Source organism: Anarrhichthys ocellatus, unplaced genomic scaffold (assembly GCF_004355925.1).
Source record: "Anarrhichthys ocellatus isolate YVR2014 unplaced genomic scaffold, GSC_Weel_1.0 scaffold5, whole genome shotgun sequence".
NCBI lineage: Eukaryota > Metazoa > Chordata > Actinopteri > Perciformes > Anarhichadidae > Anarrhichthys > Anarrhichthys ocellatus.
In genome coordinates, this window is record NW_022280035.1 from 5544449 (window position 1) to 5564211 (window position 19763).

General features: G+C 43.4%; 3 protein-coding genes across 5 annotated transcripts; 1 reads left to right on the forward strand and 2 right to left on the reverse strand.

The window, feature by feature from the left end:
* Positions 1-19: 19 nt before the first annotated feature.
* LOC116382275 (proteasomal ubiquitin receptor ADRM1-like) lies at positions 20-5149 on the forward strand. Of its 2 annotated transcripts, none has more exons than XM_031845200.1 (10): positions 20-1259; positions 1893-2120; positions 2201-2317; positions 2490-2613; positions 2723-2809; positions 2911-3019; positions 3514-3755; positions 4081-4238; positions 4424-4526; positions 4805-5149. In XM_031845200.1, exons 2-10 carry the CDS (start codon positions 1911-1913, stop codon positions 4906-4908), a joined length of 1254 nt encoding a protein of 417 aa, XP_031701060.1. In that variant the 5' UTR covers positions 20-1259; positions 1893-1910; the 3' UTR covers positions 4909-5149. The 2 variants fall into 2 exon arrangements, with proteins under 2 accessions (XP_031701060.1, XP_031701061.1); XM_031845201.1 differs by having other exon boundaries at positions 1896-2120.
* A 96-nt stretch (positions 5150-5245) lies between these two features.
* LOC116382273 (CDK5 and ABL1 enzyme substrate 2-like) lies at positions 5246-11432 on the reverse strand. Of its 2 annotated transcripts, XM_031845195.1 has the most exons (9): positions 10863-11432; positions 10335-10427; positions 9003-9080; positions 8744-8843; positions 8412-8580; positions 8217-8314; positions 7571-7677; positions 7218-7422; positions 5246-6732 (listed from the first exon to the last, which is right to left on the reverse strand). In XM_031845195.1, exons 1-9 carry the CDS (start codon positions 11387-11389, stop codon positions 6586-6588), a joined length of 1524 nt encoding a protein of 507 aa, XP_031701055.1. In that variant the 5' UTR covers positions 11390-11432; the 3' UTR covers positions 5246-6585. The 2 variants fall into 2 exon arrangements, with proteins under 2 accessions (XP_031701055.1, XP_031701056.1); XM_031845196.1 differs by lacking the exon at positions 9003-9080.
* A 731-nt stretch (positions 11433-12163) lies between these two features.
* Positions 12164-19675, reverse strand: xkr7a (XK related 7a). The gene is made up of 3 exons (XM_031844942.1): positions 17870-19675; positions 15466-15665; positions 12164-15245 (listed from the first exon to the last, which is right to left on the reverse strand). Exons 1-3 carry the CDS (start codon positions 18406-18408, stop codon positions 14290-14292), a joined length of 1695 nt encoding a protein of 564 aa, XP_031700802.1. The 5' UTR covers positions 18409-19675; the 3' UTR covers positions 12164-14289.
* Between the last annotated feature and the right edge of the window lie 88 nt (positions 19676-19763).

A 19763-nucleotide genomic window follows, 5' to 3' on the forward strand; every position in this document is an offset into this window, starting at 1 on the left:
GGTATGATGACACCAGTGTGTGTTATTTATACCAGTTGTTCACAAATGAAAGTGATTTAAAGGATGGGGATTTCTACTGATTTGGCGAATATTCCTTCAGGAGAAGAAGTGGGAGTTGAACTGAAATGTACAAATTTTGGGGATCCGTCGTCAGGTTTAAATTCAATCAAAAATCTCAGCTGTACATTGTGTTTAGTGCTAATTTCCAAATGTTAGCATGTTAACACACTGAAGTAAGATGGTGAACATTACGTGCTGCTACAAATGGTAACCCTTGATTTGATTATGTTAGCATCTTAGTCTTGTTCCTTTCTATTTTGTAATAATGATAGTATTAATGCTGGTAATCCTGAGATTTAACTAAGTATGTACTCATAAGTAAAAGTAGCAATACCACGGTGTAGAACTACTACACTTAGACACAAAGTATACTTTTGCTTAGAAGTCCTACATAAAAGCATTCAAAATATGTGCTCCAGTATAAATAAAGTATCTGCATCAAAATATATTAACAGTATCAAAAGTACTCATTATGCAAATTACCCATTTATAGTATTGATTATGAATATTGATTAATGTCCATATTACTTTAATGTTTCAGCTGGTAAAGGTGGAGATCATTTTAATTACTTAATATACTACTGTGTAGCTTAATCTAATAATGCATCATTTATTCGTTGATGCCCTCTAATAAAAAATATACTTCAGATAAAAGTATCTGGAGTTAAACAAAGGTACAATTGGTCCGTCCCTCTTGTAGAATTGTTGGGGAGAAGAAGTATAAAATAGCAAAAAATGTAAAGTACCCCAAAACTATTCTTTAGTGCAGTACTTGATTAAATGTACGTAGTTATTTTCCACCACTGGTCAATATCATCGACAGCCCTTCAAGCCCAATCAAAGGGATTATTCACAACATAGAAATATCTCAAAAGTTATTCTTAATAGTTTAAAACTGATTCATAACATATTTCATTTATTAACCATTAATGAAGCTATTAGATACTTAAATACCCAAGAAAGGATGTCTAATTAGAAAGTATCTTTGTATCTGATCCGTGTCAGTATAAAAAGGTTCAACACTAGAAACGTGCCGTGTTGTGTCATCTCTACCTATCATGCGCACGGAGATCTAAAGGCAACGTGATTGACGCACGGTTCGACCAATCACAGTGAAGCACGGGCGCTAGCCAGCCAATAACGGTCATCTTCAGTGTGTTTGCCTGCTCTCCGGCTGAACAACATTTCAGTGAGTAAATGTAAGTATAAACAGCTTATTTACTCGTATATATATTTTTGAATTGGCTACGTATGAACCGGATGTGTGTTTAGTTCCCGTGTGCCAGTCGTACGACTTGCAGCTCCGTCGCGAGCTCATCAAGCTGGAAACAGGCGGCTTGCTAACGTTACAAGATGCAGAGTCATCTGCTGAGGCTGCTCCAGGAGCAGTTAGCTGGTTTATTATGGGAGCACTGGGATGAGCTTTGTCCGACACCTATGTTTCCCATTAAATCATCTTTGTTATAATCTTTGTTTAATTCATGTCAGTCTAGGAGAGCCGTAATATTCCCTGAGAGGAAATAATAAAATAATAGCTTTACATTAAATAGGTTAGAAAATGTTAAGAATAAATCTGCAATCAGGAACTACCATTTAAATTATATGAATCTGCTGGATAAAACGTGCATTAGTAGAGTGATATACAGCAGGTTAATATCTGGGACTACACAGCTCTTTGATTATTAAACAGATGAGCATAGTTCATGTTTCTCTTTATATTTATGTATTTTGACTTTACAGTTTTTAATTTTCTCTAAAAGCCTAAATAATCTAATCCTAATAATCATACTCGTATGTGCGTATGGCCTTTCTCCTCTCTGTCCTCCCTGCAGCAGTCTGTCCTCTTCATCATGGCGTCCGGAGCGTTGTTCCCCAGCATGGTGTCTGGGTCCCGCGGCTCCTCCAGCAAGTACCTGGTGGAGTTTCGTGCCGGTAAGATGACCATGAAAGGCAGCACGGTGACCCCCGACAAGCGCAAAGGTCAGGTCTACATCCAGCAGACCGACGACTCCCTAATCCACTTCTGCTGGAAGGATCGGACGACCGGGAACGTGGACGATGTAGGTGACGCTGTCTGCGTGAAAGAAAGGCTCCACCTTAAGTTTTTACGTTTTTATCATGAAACCCTCTTCTGATTTAGGACCTGATCATCTTCCCTGATGACTGCGAGTTCAAACGGGTGAGCCAGTGCACCACCGGACGGGTCTATGTGCTGAAGTTCAAAGCTGGCTCCAAAAGACTCTTCTTCTGGATTCAGGTATGAAGCACGACGGCCTGCTACACACACACACACACACACACCTCTGTATTTATGAATCTTGGGGTTTTTTACTTGTTAAAACGACACAATTATGACAATCAGTTTCTTCTCCAGAAACTCTTCATTAGTGAGTCAGTTAGTCTGACCAGTTTTGTTTTTCTAATCTCAGGAGCCAAAGACTGACAAGGACGAGGAGCACTGCCGTAAAGTGAACGAGTATCTCAACAACCCTCCGATGCCCGGGGCTCTCGGCAGCGGCGGCAGCGGAGGACACGATCTGTCCGCTCTGGGAGGTAACGGATGCTCACGTTATAGTTCTCCCGTAATGTGCAAGAAGCTGAAATATTGCCGTGAATTGAATCACCGATGCTGGATGTCAACTGTTGTTTTTCTCGTGTAAAGGGGAGGGCGGTCTGCAAAGCCTTCTGGGTAACATGAGCCACAACCAGCTCATGCAGCTCATCGGACCAACTGGCCTGGGGGGTATCGGTACGTACCTACGAGCTGATTAGACAAAAGATGAGGCATCTCGGTAAATGCAGTTTCATGCTCTCAGGACAATAACGTGTCCGTTTCTCTCTGACCAACAGGGGGCCTCGGGGCACTGGCTGGTCCAGGATTGGCCAACCTCCTGGGCAGCAGCAGCAGCAGCAGCAGCAGCAGCAGCAGCCTTCCCGCAGCCAGTAACTCCTCCACAAGGTATCTCATTCTGTTCATAGAATAAAGGAACTTAAACGGCTGATTTTCTGTCAAGTTTTGAACTGATTTTTTTGTTGCAGCTCTGTATAGTTGAGGGGCATAAACCAGAATATGTTTTGGTATTATTGCTTAAAAGAAGTGACTTAATAGTTTCTCATTTACTTTGTGTTGATCATCTAATGTATGAATTATACATTATAATGGATGAATAAATCGGAATGCAAAGTAGTCGCAAGAGGCAGCTGGAGTAACTTGTCATCTGGTTATATTGGTGTTCTCCTCACCTTCATGTACTAAACACATCAAGTTCACGCTGAACTCTCAGAGGTTGTCCAAATGCAAATGAAGGAAATAACTAAAGCATAGATGGATACAACTAGAGAAAAACATCATCAAATGATAATAATGAAATATGTAATGATGATAAAGATATCGCAGGTTGATATGTGTTAGTGCCTCATGTGGACTCGTGATCTCTTTCTCTCTCCTCTCAGTCCGTCCACAGCCGTCACCCCCACCTCCACCTCTGCTACCAGTCGGCTCGGCTCCACCCAGGTGCCAACCACCCCCATCACTCCCTCTGCCACCTCAGCGGCCTCCCCCACAGCCACCACCCCATCCACCCCCGCTGTGTCCTCGGTGGCGGCGGGGGCAGCGAGCCCCGCACAGCCCATCCAGCTGAGAGACCTGCAGAGCATCCTGGCCACCATGAATGTGCCCGCCAGCGGACAGGGAGGTGAGGAACCGACCGAGTGAGAACTACACTCCTCAGAACTGAAAGTAAACAAAAATAACCACCAGAGGAAACGCACATAATTAGGCCTAAGTTCCTTATTCTCGCAAATAATTACCAGCAAAGAAATAGCATTGTGAATGCAACAGTCTCTGTAATACTGTGATACCTGCTCAGCACCAAACAGCAGACTGACATCGTTCAAGACTAGTTTATCAAGATTATCACATGCAGAAATAAGCATTCTAATAAAACTGAGTCATTTGTAGCTCAGAAAATGTGGATATTTTTAGACTAACCGATCGGTGGGGATGTTTGTTACTTGCAGTGGACCTTGCCAGCGTCCTGACACCTGAGATCATGGCTCCCATCCTTGTGAACCCCGAGGTGCAGGAGAGGTTGATGCCTTATCTGCCCTCCGGAGAGTCCCTGCCTCAGAGCACGGAGGAGCTCCACAACACGCTCAGCTCGCCTCAGTTTCAGCAGGTAACGTGTTCGCTGCTGGACGCGCTCGGTGGTTTTCAGTCAGTTTGGCACGTCTGAAGCTATAGTATATTCTCTTTTTAGCAGGATTCTCGTCACAAAGAGGCTCTCTCTCTCTCTCTCGTTGGTATTTAGTATGTTGTTGTGGTATTTGTCCTTATCCTGGTATTTATTGTCTCTCTCTGCAGGCTATGAGCATGTTCAGCAGCGCCCTGGCATCCGGGCAGTTGGGGCCTCTGATGAACCAGTTTGGTTTGCCTGCAGAGGCTGTGGATGCCGCCAACAAAGGAGGTCAGTGTTTCGCCCACATCAAGAAGAGACAACTGTAACTGTTTGTTTCACTGCTAGGAAACACATTTTCATGTCCACAAAGGAGATTGTAATGTAGACAGTCACATTTTTATCTTTTTAATAGTGGTGGAATGTAACCAAGTACATTTACTCAAGTTATTTGAGCATACTACACTATGACTTTTTTCGACATACGATTTTTTTTTTTTTTTTTTTTCTGACTTTTTCGACAAAAACAAATCTTTCACTCATTTGGATAAACTTTTCTATCGTTGTAGATGTCGAGGCTTTTGCCAAAGCCATGGAGACAGAGACAAAGTCAGACCAGGACGGGGATTCCAAAGAGAAGAAAGACGACGATGAAGACATGAGTCTGGACTAAGAATTGTTTGTTTTTTAAGGTATTTATTTAGCTGCTTCACTTGTTTTGTAACTGTTAAACATTAAGGATAAAGATTGTGCCTCGTATAAAATGTCACTAAGACTCCCCTCCCTTGCTGATGATGCCGTGTTCAGCCTCCAACAGTGTGCTGCATTATTAAAACTGATTAAGCTGATTGAACATGTAACCCACCTGCATGTCAGCTGCTAGTCTGGGAACAATAAAGACGATGAGAAACATCCTCGACTGTCTTGTGAACGATCACTTAACTTACCTCAAGAAGATAAACTGCTTCATACGAGTGATTGTTGCCTCAGAAATAAAACAAACTCATGAGTTTTCAGTTTCTGAAAATATATTTGAAAAACATTCATTTAACAGTATGAAAACATGAATAAATACCCATTTTGACACCAACCATACAACAGTTTCTGCAGTTCCATAGATCTATTTGGACGTTTATCATCATACATTTTTCACCACAATGAAAAGTTCAATTATCTTTCATAGAGCAGAACAACCACAACACTTAAAGATCTCTACAGCAGCAGCAACACTCCGACATGTCAACATTAAATAGCACTCATAAGATAAGTTAACACTTTCACTGCCGCTGTAGTTTCAGGCACTTTTTCTTTCCATACATGGACGCCTAAATCTGAAGAACTACTACACATTAAGTGGCAACTGCAGTCATGTTAACACAGTGCGGTACTTTGAGTTACAATACAATCAGTTACCTTCCATTTAGCACAGGTGATTTCAGCAACGGTAACGCATGTAAAACATCTCTTTGGATTAGATTTGAGCCATTCAAAGACATGAGAAAGTAAAACTCCTGAGAACGGAAACATACGTCAACTAGCCAGACGGGAATAAATTCCAGTGCAGTGTTTGTTTATAAAAACATATCCCTGGTTAACGACATTAAAATTAAATCATATAATATAAATGTCTCCACATTCCTGTTTTCTTACAGTATATCGGCACAGTCTGAACACAGCTGGCCACAAGATTCTGAACTAATATTATTCACAAGGTAAATATATGAATGTGGCTGGATTATTGTTGGACATACAAGTATTGAATAAACATAAATTAAAGGCTGCTTCCTTCTCTCATTTTTCCACCAACAATCGACAGCGTCAGTCTCACGGCTGAAATTACATCAAAGTCACAGTGAGTTTAAAAAGGCATTTACTAAATCAACAGTATGGTTCCTTGTCGTTCATAATAATAGACGGTGTATAGTCACGAGAAAGGTGCAGGAGATGATTCTTCCACAAACATCACAGCGTACGTTTAATTTAAATAGTTTAAGAATACTAGGACGTACCAAAACAAACAGGTCACAGGAAAACAAAATAATAGCACAATTAACGTGCTCATCAAACATCTCTAACATAGAGTTCATGACTGCAACGTCACACGTACAAAAAGACATTCAGGGAGACAGACAAGTCCAAAATATGAGTGTAAACTAGTTATTCTTCATAAACAGTGAGCGACTTAAGCCACGACCGACAGAAAATAAATAACATCAGAATTATTATTTCTTTCAAACACCACAGCTTATAAACTGGTCGATCCACCACACAAACGGTCACAATTACCTCACCGCACACACACACACACTCGATGGTGTTACAGTATTAATGAAAGCAGCAGCTTGTCGGTCTAGCCTTGCTGCTGCTGCACCAGCCTGCGGTAGTGAGGCATGACCTTACTCTCAGGCAGGTAAAGTCCCATCTCCAGCGCCACCAGCACCGGGAACTCCAGCGGAATCAACTCCCGCCTGTTGATGCGGAAACGCTCCTCCAGCTTCTGCTCGTCCACAGGGAGGAAACAGAGGAAGAGTTCACAGGAAGACGTGACGTGGTTACTATAATACAATGACTTTTTTTACATGCTTAATTGTTACTTTTTTAGACATACTATACTTTTGGCTATTGGGTGATGGTATAGTATAACGTTATCATGATGCGTTCAAATGTAGTCTTGTAAAATTACGTTTTTGAATGAATAGTTGTTTGAAGGAAGTGTTTTCACAGCAACATAAAATAGATATAAGAGAAGGAATTATGACCTGTTGAACTCTTTTTTTTTTTTTTTTTTATCGGTACTCTGCATCAGCTGATAAGCAAACGTCCCAGTCTGGGGATCAATAAAGACTTATTCTATAGCATTGAGTCAAGTTCTACGCGTGTTACAAGTTGTTCCACTTTGTTTACTCTTCTCTTATCAGCAAATAGAGGGTTACATTATACAGGTTCAAATGTCCTGCTTTATTCTATGGAAACTTTACTCACGTCAATGAGCTGTTTGACATCTTGCTTCCGTAAATCGCTGCTGATCTTTGCAGCCAGCAGCACGCACGCAGCTGCAACCAACTTCCGGTTCTGCTTGTTGAGGCAGCCCTGCAGCACCAGCTTCTCAAAGTAAACAAAAGCCATCGCGATGGTGACCGGCTGTAGGCCGCAGTCGTCGCTCATGGCCCGCATCTCCCTCTTGAGGCTAGTTGAAAGCAAGGGAGGAGTCAATCTAACTGATCAGTCTTCTGAGAAAGAGTGTGCTGTGTTTGAACCAGATTAAAACTGGAAAGGAAACGTGATGAGCTACAAACAACGTTCGATCTTAGGTGACATTTAGAAACTATCTGTACCTTCTTATCTTGCTCAGAGTTAGCTTGATGTGAGGAAACTTCTCTTTGAAAGTCTCATTCATGTTCTTCTTCAGGTCAGATGGTTTCACATACTCAACAATAGTCGTCTGAAGAGATGAAAAAAAAACAACCAGCATGTCAAAACAGAAGTGACTCGTGTCAGCATGAATTACAGCTGCAATAACGTTTGACAGTTTTTCTTTTGTCTTTGTCGGTAAGGACTGCTCCACACACACACACTCATGCTAGAGGTTACAGTGTTGTGATAGGATCTTCTCTGCAGCAATAAAATCATGTGACCAGTACATAGTGGATGTTTTACTCTAACTAAACAGAGCTCTGCTTCACTTTACAAACGTTACCAGATTCATTCAGAAGTTGCCTTTTTTGAGGAAACTGCATTCAGTGCTTTTTAAAACTTTTCAAGAACTGCAGATACAACTGTAGTTTAACTTTTAGTCAAACTGGATGGAATTATTTTAAACATAAAGACAAATTGCTCGATGTAATAGCCTCTCGTCCCTGTCTGCAGTCTTTGTCATGCAGATTACAAACCTTGTTACCCTAACCTACAAGAGGAGAAATCTGACTTTATCCTGAATTTTTAACGTCATGTAAATGCACTGAATGAATAGAACAAACTCACCACGTATGATGCAAATATCAGAACCCTCTTGTGTCTCCCACAAGGCCACTGAGGGTCACTGAGTAGGTTAGGGTCGTACTCCACCACCTCCTCTACAGCTGAAACACACAAAGAGACGTGTGCAGTAACATCTGGTCGTCAGCTAAAACAGTGAAGGAGCGGATGTGTGCCTGTTGGTCCTAATTTGAGACGTACATGGGTCTTGTGCGGCGCCGCTGTTCAGACGAGCCGGGGTGAAGTTCCTCTGCCCGTTGCCACGGAAGCGAGACTGGGGGGTCTGAGCTGTGCAGGTCTCTGGTGCAGCGCCGCTCTTCTGTCTCACCAAGGCATTGGTCGGGTAAAGTAACTGAGCGTAGGACACCGTCTGAGGAGAGAAAATGAAACCGTCAGCAACCTTCAAATCAAGCAGATGTATCAGAGTAATGAGAGTATTCCGGCTCCTCCTCATAGTACTAATATATATATATATATATATATATATATATATATAACACATAGACATATATATATAACACATAGACATTTACCTTGCTACAGTCTCCAAGCTCCACACCCTCCAGGGAAGGAAGCAGGTCAGCAGCCACCACAGAAGACAACCTCTGCCTATGAGCCTCCATCTTAGGGTCACTGTTCAGAAAGAGTCACATGTGTGTCATTCTCACCACACGACGAAGTCACACACTGCCCTGTCCCTGACAATGATGATGGTAAATCACACAGGAGGAGGATGAAAACATAAAAACGATGGGTGGGTGCTCTCTGCGTGGGATGGTGCTTTCATTGTACCTGAGGTGAGCACTCTCTCCATAGGGCAGCACTGAGAAAGCAGCGTATAGCGACCGCTTGGCACAAATCAGCACGATCCTGCAGGACACAGCAAGTTAAGGCAGACAAAACAGATGGTGTGTCAGTCTACAAGCAACAGCTACAGTCACTGCTACCGTCCTCATGTTCATCATCAGCTGAGCTACAGTGACCACGAGATCAGTCACAGAGACACTTCTATGTTGGTCTGAATCACCACCAAAGCTTAACAGCTATCACTACATGAAGCTCAAACTGGAGGAGGGATCGCTGGACAAGCCCCAGGTTGTGACTCTCTTGTATTGTCATTACATCCAAGTCACAGAGATAAGTAAAGCCATTTTAATGATCAATTAAATGTCATTTTAAAGCAAAAATACAGAACAAAACAGCTATTTTTTGGGGGAGGGATAATCGGATGCAGATATCTGTGACTCAAAGGTTGTGTAAACACAAACTAGGGCTACAAGCTGGACCCACTAACATCAACACACACAGTATACGGTCACTAGAACTCTTATGTTCTGATAAAGACGTAGACAAACCACTCACAGTCTACTTACAACCGAACACAACTTCAGATCCTCACAAAACACCAACCAGTGACAGTCAGCTGACTCTGGGTCTCAGAGAGAGATGTTAAATATCTTACGAGGGACAATACAGCGACACAGACACCTACTTGTGTTAATTATCTTAGTTACATAATAGTTTTTCTTCAGCCTAGTAAGTGACATGCACCGCCTCAAACAGAAAGGGACACTTGAGGGGCAATTTTGGGATTGCTTCATCATTGTTTTGCACACATCAGCAGAAAACACATGACACATATTCATGTATGTGGGCATGAAATGTAGGTTAAGTGGAAGAGAAATGTAAAAAACAATGAGTCAAAAACACATGGAAAAAAATATGACATGTTTTCAGTGAGTAAGAAAATATTCCAGAAAATAAATGTTAAAAAATACCACACTCTTCTTCATGCTTTTGGAGTTACCGTACTGCAATATTATAAGGTGTTACAATTCTACACTGCACTTCTTTTCCCCCATGCAGCAGCAGCTGCACCGCTGTTATTCCTCTGCAGGCCAAACTAAGTGCCAGAGTTAAGCCGCTTATTACAATACTAGCAGGAGTATAACACCGCGTGTGAGCTAAATGCATAGTTCAGAGTAGAAAACAAAGCAGCCTTTCTTTTTTTTTTTACATTATTCTGACAGGAATCTTAGTGTAGCAGCAATCCTCATGGGCTCCTCTATTATATATATGTATATAGTATGTAAATGTGTTTGTGTATGTAAAGTGGAGACTCACCTACATCCCCTGGTATCATACTGTCTCATATTCTTGATGAAGTGGACTTTCTTTGGCACCTTGGGTCCAGGAGAACCAGACACATTCCTCAACCTGAGTACCGTTAAGAGATCAAGAACAAACACTTCATTCATCAACGAAACAAAAGGACCTTCACGTGATACAGCTCGATCTGTAATCTGTGATGAAAATCTCTTTAACACCACAGATTCAGAGATAAAGCAAAAGAAGAGGGTCAAGATTCATGAAGTAACATCAAGGAACAGTGTTTAACATTGGGGACTACAGTGAAACAACCCTATAATGTTGCATCTATACATCCCATATCATTTATATATATAATTTATATATGACATATCGTACATCTTTTACAGGTTAAAGCAGAGAATACTGGAACTTTACATAAGTACAGGAGAATGAAAGTGACTTCCTGTCATTATACCTGCTGGTTTCATTTTATGCGGAAGTGGGCAACTTGGGACTGTTTTAAAGGCCAATGTGGAGACACCGACCACTAATAAGGCTTACCTCTGCCGTGAATCCAGAGGATTGCCGGCCGGTACCGGGCTGATAGCGGCGGGCGTTGACCTGACACGGGAGCAGGGCTGGTGTCCGGTGGTAACAGGAGACAGAGGGGTGTCCGGGGTTAGCGTCTCGGCCGCACTACCACCCTCCAGAAATACCTCGTTGGCGCCTACACTGGTCGCCCCGGTAGGTCCCGGGGACATGACCACAGAAGGTGCTGGAAAACTGAATGACGAGCCACTGCCGGCCGCGGAGGGTTCTGTCACCTGGAGGACCGGTTCATAGCTATCCGCCGGCGGGGGCGCGACCATTGCGCCACTGTCTCTGTGCCTGAGTCGCTGCTGCTCCTCGGCGGCTTTTTGGTCGGTGTTTCCATCGCTGAGCTGACACTGGGGCCGTCCGTCGAGTGAGATATTAGTTAAAAACAACAAAGCCGCTTGTCTTCTCCTAGAATCCTTCGCTTTCCTCCGGTGTTCTCGGTGTGTTTTCACTGGTTTGCCGTTGTTGCCGTTGCAGACGGCGGTCGCCATTCTAGTTTGAAATGTGGCCGTTGAACGCGAAGGCAACTGGAGACCGGTAGCGCAGCATTAAGCCACGCCCCACTTGGCGCTGATTGGCTGTAGTATATTAGTGGGAGGTGCTCTGTAAACAAAGGAAGTATTTACTAAATTCACCAATTAAATTTAATTGCTGATAAATGTATATTTATATGAATTGATTGAACTACTTTTTTTAAATACAATTATTTAAAAAAAGAAGTATATCTGTAAAAGTCAATCTGTACACATTTAGACTGTTCAGAGACTGTCCAACATTTGATGCAGCCAAAATATATATGCACATATATATGCACTCAATGATTCTCTCACACCTCAGTTGCTGTATTACCTCATGGTCGCAGGCAAGTTCATCAGTGACTAAACCCCTAAATAGGTTAATCGTGCAGTAAAAAATAGGACAAAAGGCCGATAGGATCAAACAAATTGTCACATCCTGGAAAACCTGAACATGCTGAGTAAACTATATTGCATTTGCAACCGCCATTCTTGAACTGTGAAACTGTGAAAGCATGAAATTATTTAGATTCAACAATTATGCACAAGTTACAAATTCAAAACCCAAACTATGCTTAGCATTATGGCCATTATGTAGCCATTATGCCCAATTTTTAGCATTTTTAGCAATGCTAGCAGCGTGCTCCATGGATGGCAACATAAGGCATTATATATATTTTTATATTTCTATTCACTGTGTTTTAAAGTGTGTAGTTTCTGTGTTTAAAAAAAAAGCACTAACGGCAAAAATCAGGTAAACACATTGCTCTTTATTTCAGCAACAACAACATAATGAAATTGTCTTCACCTTCTCATTCATCTTTTTTTTCTTGCTCTGAACAGCAACCGTCTGGTATGACCAGTTTAAGGCTTTTTGATTCTAGCTTTGTGTTTGTGTTTTGAGGTACAGCCCTGCCCAAACTCCTGCCATAACAAGCTCAGTTTATGGTACACCTTGTGGTAGTTATGTGATGGACTCAAACAGTTAGCACCATAATTGAAACCTCTCTGGCTTTTTTTATTTTTTTAACTGCAACAGGGTTGGTAAAGGTGTTCAGTGGGCTGTTACTTATTTATTTTAGTGTCATCTGGGAAAACTGAGCTGACTGGACAGTGTTTACAACAAAACTGTCTTATCTCAATGACACATTTCAAATGAACCTAAATGTACATGGCAGGACTCCCCTCCCCCACATACACCCATACACATGCTGGTATATGAGCTCACACACACACACATACACGCAAACACACACAAACACACACACACAGTTCAGAAAGTTCCTTCTTGTGACTACTCTATACAAAAACAACCCTGATAAAATAAAGTACGGTATCACTTTATTTTACAGGACCATAAATTCTTAATAATTTCATGGGAAAGTTCCTGGAAACTAATATTTAGCACTAATAGGTAAATAAATACAAAAAAATGAATTAATTTAAATGCTAAACTAGGGTGACCATGACTCTACAGCAGGTCAGAAATGTGTAATTTGTTGAGTATGGTGAGTATTCAATTCATCATATATGAAGAATTAATTTTCCAATAATTAGTGGGTGATGAATACATTATTTGGGGGTTTAAATAGAGCAGTTATTTCAAGGGAATTCCTCTGGAAATCAACAGCTCAAATTATCTCTCTATATTCCCTAAAACTGATATCTAAATCAAAATGTATTTCTCGGAAAATTTAGAAAAAATTAAATGGAAATTACCGATCCTGTAAAATAAAAGTGTTACCACAAGTATCACATGCCTGTACCATCAATAATATCAAAGCTATTCCGAGTCTGGAGTCTGCAGCTAATTATTTTTTCTCTACATTATTCAGACAACAAAGTATGGATACAGTAATATTACAGACAGTGCTGTCCCTCTGTAACGTCCTCTTCATTATACAGTTTAATTTACATGGAAATTAATGTCCCGTTTCCTTTGCGGTGTAAGACGGATGCAGTATGAAAATACAATTGTTGAGAGTCCCATCAGAATACATCCTGTAAATGTAAATCATAATGTTGTTCAGTACACATTCTGAATGAAGGTGCATCTCATTGGAATAATAGTGATGGCGTGTCCCAAAAACAACAGACTGCTTGTAAACACACAAATCTCTTTTTTGTTCTAGCTTACCTAAAAAAACAAAAACAAACCTTGTACCACAGGAATGTTGTAAATCCCACTAACAGCATAAAAATCCTTGAAGCCTTGTCACAAATAATCACATTTTCAACTGTTTTTACATTCAGCATTTTCAGAGAATCCTTCAACATGAGTGAGTATATATGGAAAAGTATGATTACGACCATCAGTGCCTGTGATGTATTTATTGTAGATTGTGTTTAAAATGACAGTGCGAGTTCATCATCTTTGAATGCCTCTCACCCTTCTACATCTTGTTCAATGATGTTTCATTTCTAGCTGCCACAAATAGTCATGCATGTTGAAGGCTCGTCTCTGTTGTTGATCGCCTTGAGAGGATGCGCTGAAGCACCTTCACTGAGGAGGACTTTCGGCCTCTGATTAAATAATCAGCTCCACTCCTCTGACTACCTGTGCTTCTCTCTAACTTCACCGGACAGCAAGTTTGCTGCTGACGTCAACCTCTTCCTGTACCACACCCCGACCTGAGAAATGATACAGAAACCGAAATATGCACCATCATTACACAACATCACAGCACTTTTGCCTTTGTAAAAAATAAAGACACCACACTCTCACACCTGTTTGTCTCCACTGACTGACTGTACAGAGATCAATCAAGTTAGGCGGGGAGCGGAAACAGACTGCTCAGTGAGAGTCATCCACCTGCCATTGTGTTTAAGGCAGGGTGTTCACATGGCTCGAGCTGAGTTACAGCCCCTTCGGCACATCACACGGTGGTCTCGTACTCCATCACTTCTTTGGGTGTGCCCAGACAGCGGTACTGGATCCTTGGCGTGACCGGGGCGGCGCTTTCGAGCACCAGGATGGTTTTGCGCAGCCGGCGGTCGATGAAGTGAGCATCCCAGGCTGGGTACTTCTTCCTGGGCAGATCTATGCGGATGACAGGCCCCTCTGTCCTGGGTGTTAGGTTGGGCACTGGGGCCTGAGCTCCCCGAAGTGGTCGTACCTGAAACACGTCTCCATCTACCCCAGACCCCTGCTCTCTTTCTGACCCTTTAGTTCTCTGAAGGGTTCTGGGGGGGCTGCTCACCACGTCAGGGGGCAGGCTGGTAGCTGGGGAGGCCAGCGTCTCTACAGGCACCTCCTTCTCCACAATATAACCCCACCCTGAGACCGGGCCGTCAGGGTGCAGCAGACAGTAATACACAAACATGAAGAAGGTGCCCAGAGCGTAGCTGCTGGCCACCACGCACACCATGATGACGGCGTAGAAGTCTGAGGTACGAGGGTCGCGGTACAAATACCAGGCAGTGGTGAGCGCCACATTCTCAACGAACACAGTCAGGCTGTAGATGAGCAACCTGCAGCGAGTGCGCCCCTCTCTAACACTGAACCAGCAGAATACATACACGATGCCCACCATCATGTTATAGATAATCTCCTCCCATTTGGACATGCAGAAGTCCGTCTCGCCTTGAATGATCCAAAACGTCATGATGCACCAGTGGGCCACGATGAAGATGCCAAAGTAAAGCTGGAACACAGAGGCAAACAGGGCGAAGGCCAGAGTGCGGGCGCCGATGGTGAACAGGTGCCACAGAATCTGAACTATGACGGCCTTGTAGGTCATGGGTAGCTTATCGTCTCGGGAGTCCCTCAGAGCTTTCTGATAGGAGGCGACCATCCAGGCGAGGGATAGCAGCGAGGCAGAAGCTGAAAGCCCTGGAGAGACAGAGGGAAGAGAGAGATGAGCAACAGAAGTTAGACCTGATGAAAATGGCTAGGGGGTAACTGTCGTACCATTTAGCACAGCAAGAATATACACTTCTCTGCTCTGTTGGAGCCTGATTGAGGCACATCATAAGTGACTCATCGTACATAGCGGTGGGGCTTCAGACGTGTGATTGACTGATGTGGTGATTGGCCATTTTGGGACACTCACCCTGAAGGGGCAGCAACTGAGTGGCCTGGATCATGATGCTGAGCTGCAGCACCAGCTGAGGGGCACTCTTCAGGAAGGACTCAAGCAGACGCAGCATGCTGATATCGGCGCTCTCAAACATCATGCGCCAGTAGTAGTGTCGGCGCTCAGGGTCTCTGTGCCAGCGGCTCTGCACACCCAAATACAGGGCGTGGACATACCTGTGTATCAGGGGCAGACGCAATTCAGACACATTCATCAGTGTGTTAAGGCAGAATGTTAGGTCTAAAAACTGTGCTTCAAAAACATTTGGACTTCAAACTCTCAGAAGTCATAACTCATTATTCCAAACTCTGGGAGCTGTCAGTACTTCTTGCCAAAAAAGCTGACTGCTTGCTCCTCTGGGAGACTGAACTATGCAGCTCTGTGATTTAAATTTTAGTACAGACATCGGAAGGGTTGAATGTGGAGCTTGTCTGTAATCTCTCTTCAAATAAAATCAGTCAGAGTGCTGCAGAAAAAGCCAAATATGAGCAAAGAAATCCAAATACATGCACTCAATCTCTTCTTCAGATTCAAGGTTAGAGGGGGGAAAAGAGCGCTCGCTATAAATCCCCTGTCGAACTCCTGAGCTTTGCTGGCATGTAGTCCCACCCCCCATCGCTTGTTCTATAATGACCTTGTATGACAAACACACATCGTTTTGTAGACACACAGGTTCACATACTTGTACTGTGCAAACATATTTCTGCACAAATGCATTGACACGTGACACCTATTTGTACCATGCAAATACACACTGTGTAAATCTTTACTTTCCCACCTAACTGTTTGAAAAAGAGATGTGGTTGACGCGGAGGACTGAAGCTATAAATGTATCAGTAATTGCCTCAGGGAGAAGGGTCTGAGGAGCCCTATGTCAACAAGCCCAGCGAACCACAAGGGAGTTTGTGTAACCATCTTTTTGTTCTGCTTCCTGCTACACAAAGTGTGCCTTGGGATGTAACACACTGAGAAAATAGAGCATACGTGCAATAATGAGGGTCAAAGACTCGGGAGGACACACACAAAGACAGAGTTTCATTGCACACATTCAGGCATGTAACACAACCCCATATCCCATCTCTTGTGTGCTGACATTTAATTCTGGTAGCTGGCCCAAATTGATCCCCGGTTCACCTGACTAACAGTGTATCAGTGACAGATCATTCCTGAGTTAACAGCTGAGGGTAAAACACAGGGCGGTAATCCTCTTAATGTGCAGACACGCCGGTCTGAGAGCAGCGGCAATGAACGGAGCACACACACACACAACAGCTTTAATGGCATTACCGGTAATTCTGTGCCGCCACGATGTTTTAATGTGCTCCTGGACACACTCACACACATATAAGTCTATGTCTCCAGGAGGAAATAAGGAATCAATATATATTACCCATAGGGCTGTCTAAAGAGGCAGGAAGAGAGCGACCACAAAGATAGATTCTGAAGGCCTACAGATAAATCAAACAAGTGATTTGCATTCATCATTGCACATAATTTGTCCTTCTATAACGTTTTAGCATGTATATAATGTACAACTTGTCTTTGAATATCATCGCATTTTGTCTAACCCTCCTCCTACTACAGTTCAGCTGGATGCCTCCTCCTGGCTGGCAGCAGTTCAAGCCTGTCAAAACCCATCAGAGCACTCTAAGCGTGAGCACTGCCTTACCATCACTGAGTTGCTGACCTACAGACCTACTAGGCCTACCACCCATGTGAGAGGAGAGTGTATACACCGGTTTGTTTGTAGTCTCAAAGTGTGCCTCATAATTAAACATGTTTGGGCTCGACTGAGAGGAACAGACTGAATCTAAAAACAGCTGGGGGATTTGAGAATATGGATTTAGCAAACATTAGAGCAGGCGCCTCAAGCTAAGAACTGAAAATACCCAGTGAAAGGGAGACGGGTACACATCTCACTGCAAATAGGAAGCAACTCTCATGACATTTAAGAGTATTCATTTTCTCCAGCATGCAGGCTCCTTCTTGCCAAAACCCCTAAAGACAAAGGGATTTTTTTTATTTTTCTATATAAGGCGATTGGTGTGGATGAGTTGATGATTTTCCTGGGAGATGATTGACCTAAAAACCTGTCAGGGGGTTTGGGGGGTGGGGGTGGGCTGGGTGGAGTCTAATTCTCCCTTTCTAAGCTGGAGACACGTCAAACAATACAAAAAGACATTCTGGCATTTTGGGCACAGAACCTCCCTGAATGATTTACATTTCATAAGCGTTTAGCTACAGGGAGTGATGCTGTGGGCTGTGGAGAACGCATGTGCACATAGATACAGACACACACACACACACACACACACACACACACACAAAGGCAGAATGTGTAGTTTCCCCTGCTCTCAGATGCCGTTATATTCAGACTTACCTCCAGACCTGTGCCAGTTGAAAGATATGAATGATGGCCTGTAAGAACCATATGAAGGCTCTGCAGCAGCCCCGGGCTCCTCCCCCGATGCCCGGCCCTGGCAGCACCCCGGCCTCCTCGGCAGAGCGGCCAGCGCCCCGCTCGCCGCTGTCCTTGGTGCTGAAGTCGCTCTCCTCCGCTACCGACGCCCCCACCACGGCGGCCGCAGCCGTGCCGCTCTCGACGGTTTCCGAGAAATCGTAGGCGAACCATCGGAAGCTCAACACTTGCACCACCACGGACGGGATTATCACAAAGACCAGAGTCAGTGCAAAGCACCAGTAGGACCTCCTAAGGTAGTAGTCCGCGGCCAGCCACAGGTCTGAGGCCCCGTCCGAGAAGAACACCAAAAGGGCGCACAGCGTCCAGCAGCAGTCCGGGACGGAGTAGCGCTGCTCGGCAGGACGGTGCTGAGGAGGCCGCGGGTCCGACCTGGAGGGACACTCGGGTGGGATTTCGTTTCGTAGAGAGACGGGTGCACCATCAGATTTCGCGGCCATGTTTGTTGTAGGGAAGAGAGTGAGTAAGAGATGGGAAAATGATGGAAGGGGGGGAGGGGGGTCGCGTAGCCTGTCGGTCTGTATGCATGCGTGTCGGAGAGAGGGAGGGGAAAGGAGGCAGGGAGGAGGGCCAGGGTAGGTGAGGAGGACTGGGAGTCACCGCCGCTGCTCACTCAGCGGTGATAATATAGAGAGATATTTATAATTCTACAATATAAACGCTGCAGGTCTAATTCAATGCTTTTAGAGAGAATATTTCTCTGCTGGTAGATTTACTATACAGCAAGTTGACTCATCTTGCTTACGTTGCAGTTTTAGCCAGTGGTGGAAGAAGTAACTCAGATCCTTTACTTCAGCAAACGTACAGTAAAATGCACACTCTAAATATATACTATGAGGAAAACGGCAGCAAAATGCATTTAGAAGCAACAAAAAGTAAAAAAAACGTACTCGTTCTGCAGGAATGGTGTCTGTGACAGATGTGTTACATTGTTAGACATACTGCTGCATCAGTGTGAATGTTCAGGTGGCATTTTGTTACTGGAGTTACTTTGACATAAAGGTCAGAGCCCCTAAAAAAGGGCCACAAGATACAGTACATCATAGCGGTGGTAAGACGGTCACAGCATGAGAGAAGAACAAAAAGTTCTAATACACAAATTGCTTCTGTGTGATATATTGGCTTATTATCCCTTTGATCCTTTAAATAAATCCATATGAGAAGTTTAGAGGCGTAATCTCTTTGGAGGAAATGCAACTATAACTGTAACAATGGATGCCAACTAGACAGTTGGTCCAACTATGGTTTTATCTTTAACAATACATTGTACAATACTATCAAGGCGTATGACGTATTTTCATATTTTGTATCTGTAAATAACTAACTACAGCGATCTTATCTTGTATCTCACATGTTAGAGGCCTTTGTGTCTCATCACTCTAAGGTTGATCAGCTGATGAGTCTCGTCTGCCTTCACTTCCCTCAAGGCCATAATCTGATCCATTTCTATTCTGCTTTTGCTGCCTCGACCTCTGAGGGTTCCTCTTTCTCTGCTCCTTCTTCAAAAACCTCCGCTGCTGGTCAGCTGAGCCAACTCCTGAGCTAGAACGCTGGTGACTTGTGTTGAGTCTGTCATGTCTGCCAACAGGAAACACTACAGCAGCACTTTAAGCTTGTCGAGGCTCTCTTTGAGGTATTGATCCTCTCGCTACCGTGTCCTGAGCCGTATACCGACTTGGAAAGAACATGATTTATAATTCAGCCAAAGTAACGAGCAAATCAACACATGGAAATATCCAGCATTATATTTTCCTCATTACCAAACCTTGGAAAACACACGAAACAAAACAAGACA

Excerpts from the sequence above, each read along its gene's own strand:
- LOC116382275 (XM_031845200.1), top strand. The coding sequence starts at position 1,911 with ATGGCGTCCGGAGCGTTGTTCCCCAGCATGGTGTCTGGGTCCCGCGGC. Across the intron at positions 2,121-2,200 it reads CGACCGGGAACGTGGACGAT|GACCTGATCATCTTCCCTGA; the intron begins GTAGGTGACGCT and ends CTTCTGATTTAG. Across the intron at positions 2,614-2,722 it reads CGATCTGTCCGCTCTGGGAG|GGGAGGGCGGTCTGCAAAGC; the intron begins GTAACGGATGCT and ends TCTCGTGTAAAG.
- LOC116382273 (XM_031845195.1), bottom strand. The coding sequence starts at position 11,389 with ATGGCGACCGCCGTCTGCAACGGCAACAACGGCAAACCAGTGAAAACA. Across the intron at positions 10,428-10,862 it reads CCTCTGGATTCACGGCAGAG|GTTGAGGAATGTGTCTGGTT; the intron begins GTAAGCCTTATT and ends AACGGTACTCAG. Across the intron at positions 8,844-9,002 it reads GGAGAGAGTGCTCACCTCAG|TGACCCTAAGATGGAGGCTC; the intron begins GTACAATGAAAG and ends CTTTCTGAACAG.
- xkr7a (XM_031844942.1), bottom strand. The coding sequence starts at position 18,408 with ATGGCCGCGAAATCTGATGGTGCACCCGTCTCTCTACGAAACGAAATC. Across the intron at positions 15,666-17,869 it reads CAACTGGCACAGGTCTGGAG|GTATGTCCACGCCCTGTATT; the intron begins GTAAGTCTGAAT and ends CCTGATACACAG. Across the intron at positions 15,246-15,465 it reads TCAGTTGCTGCCCCTTCAGG|GGCTTTCAGCTTCTGCCTCG; the intron begins GTGAGTGTCCCA and ends CTGTCTCTCCAG.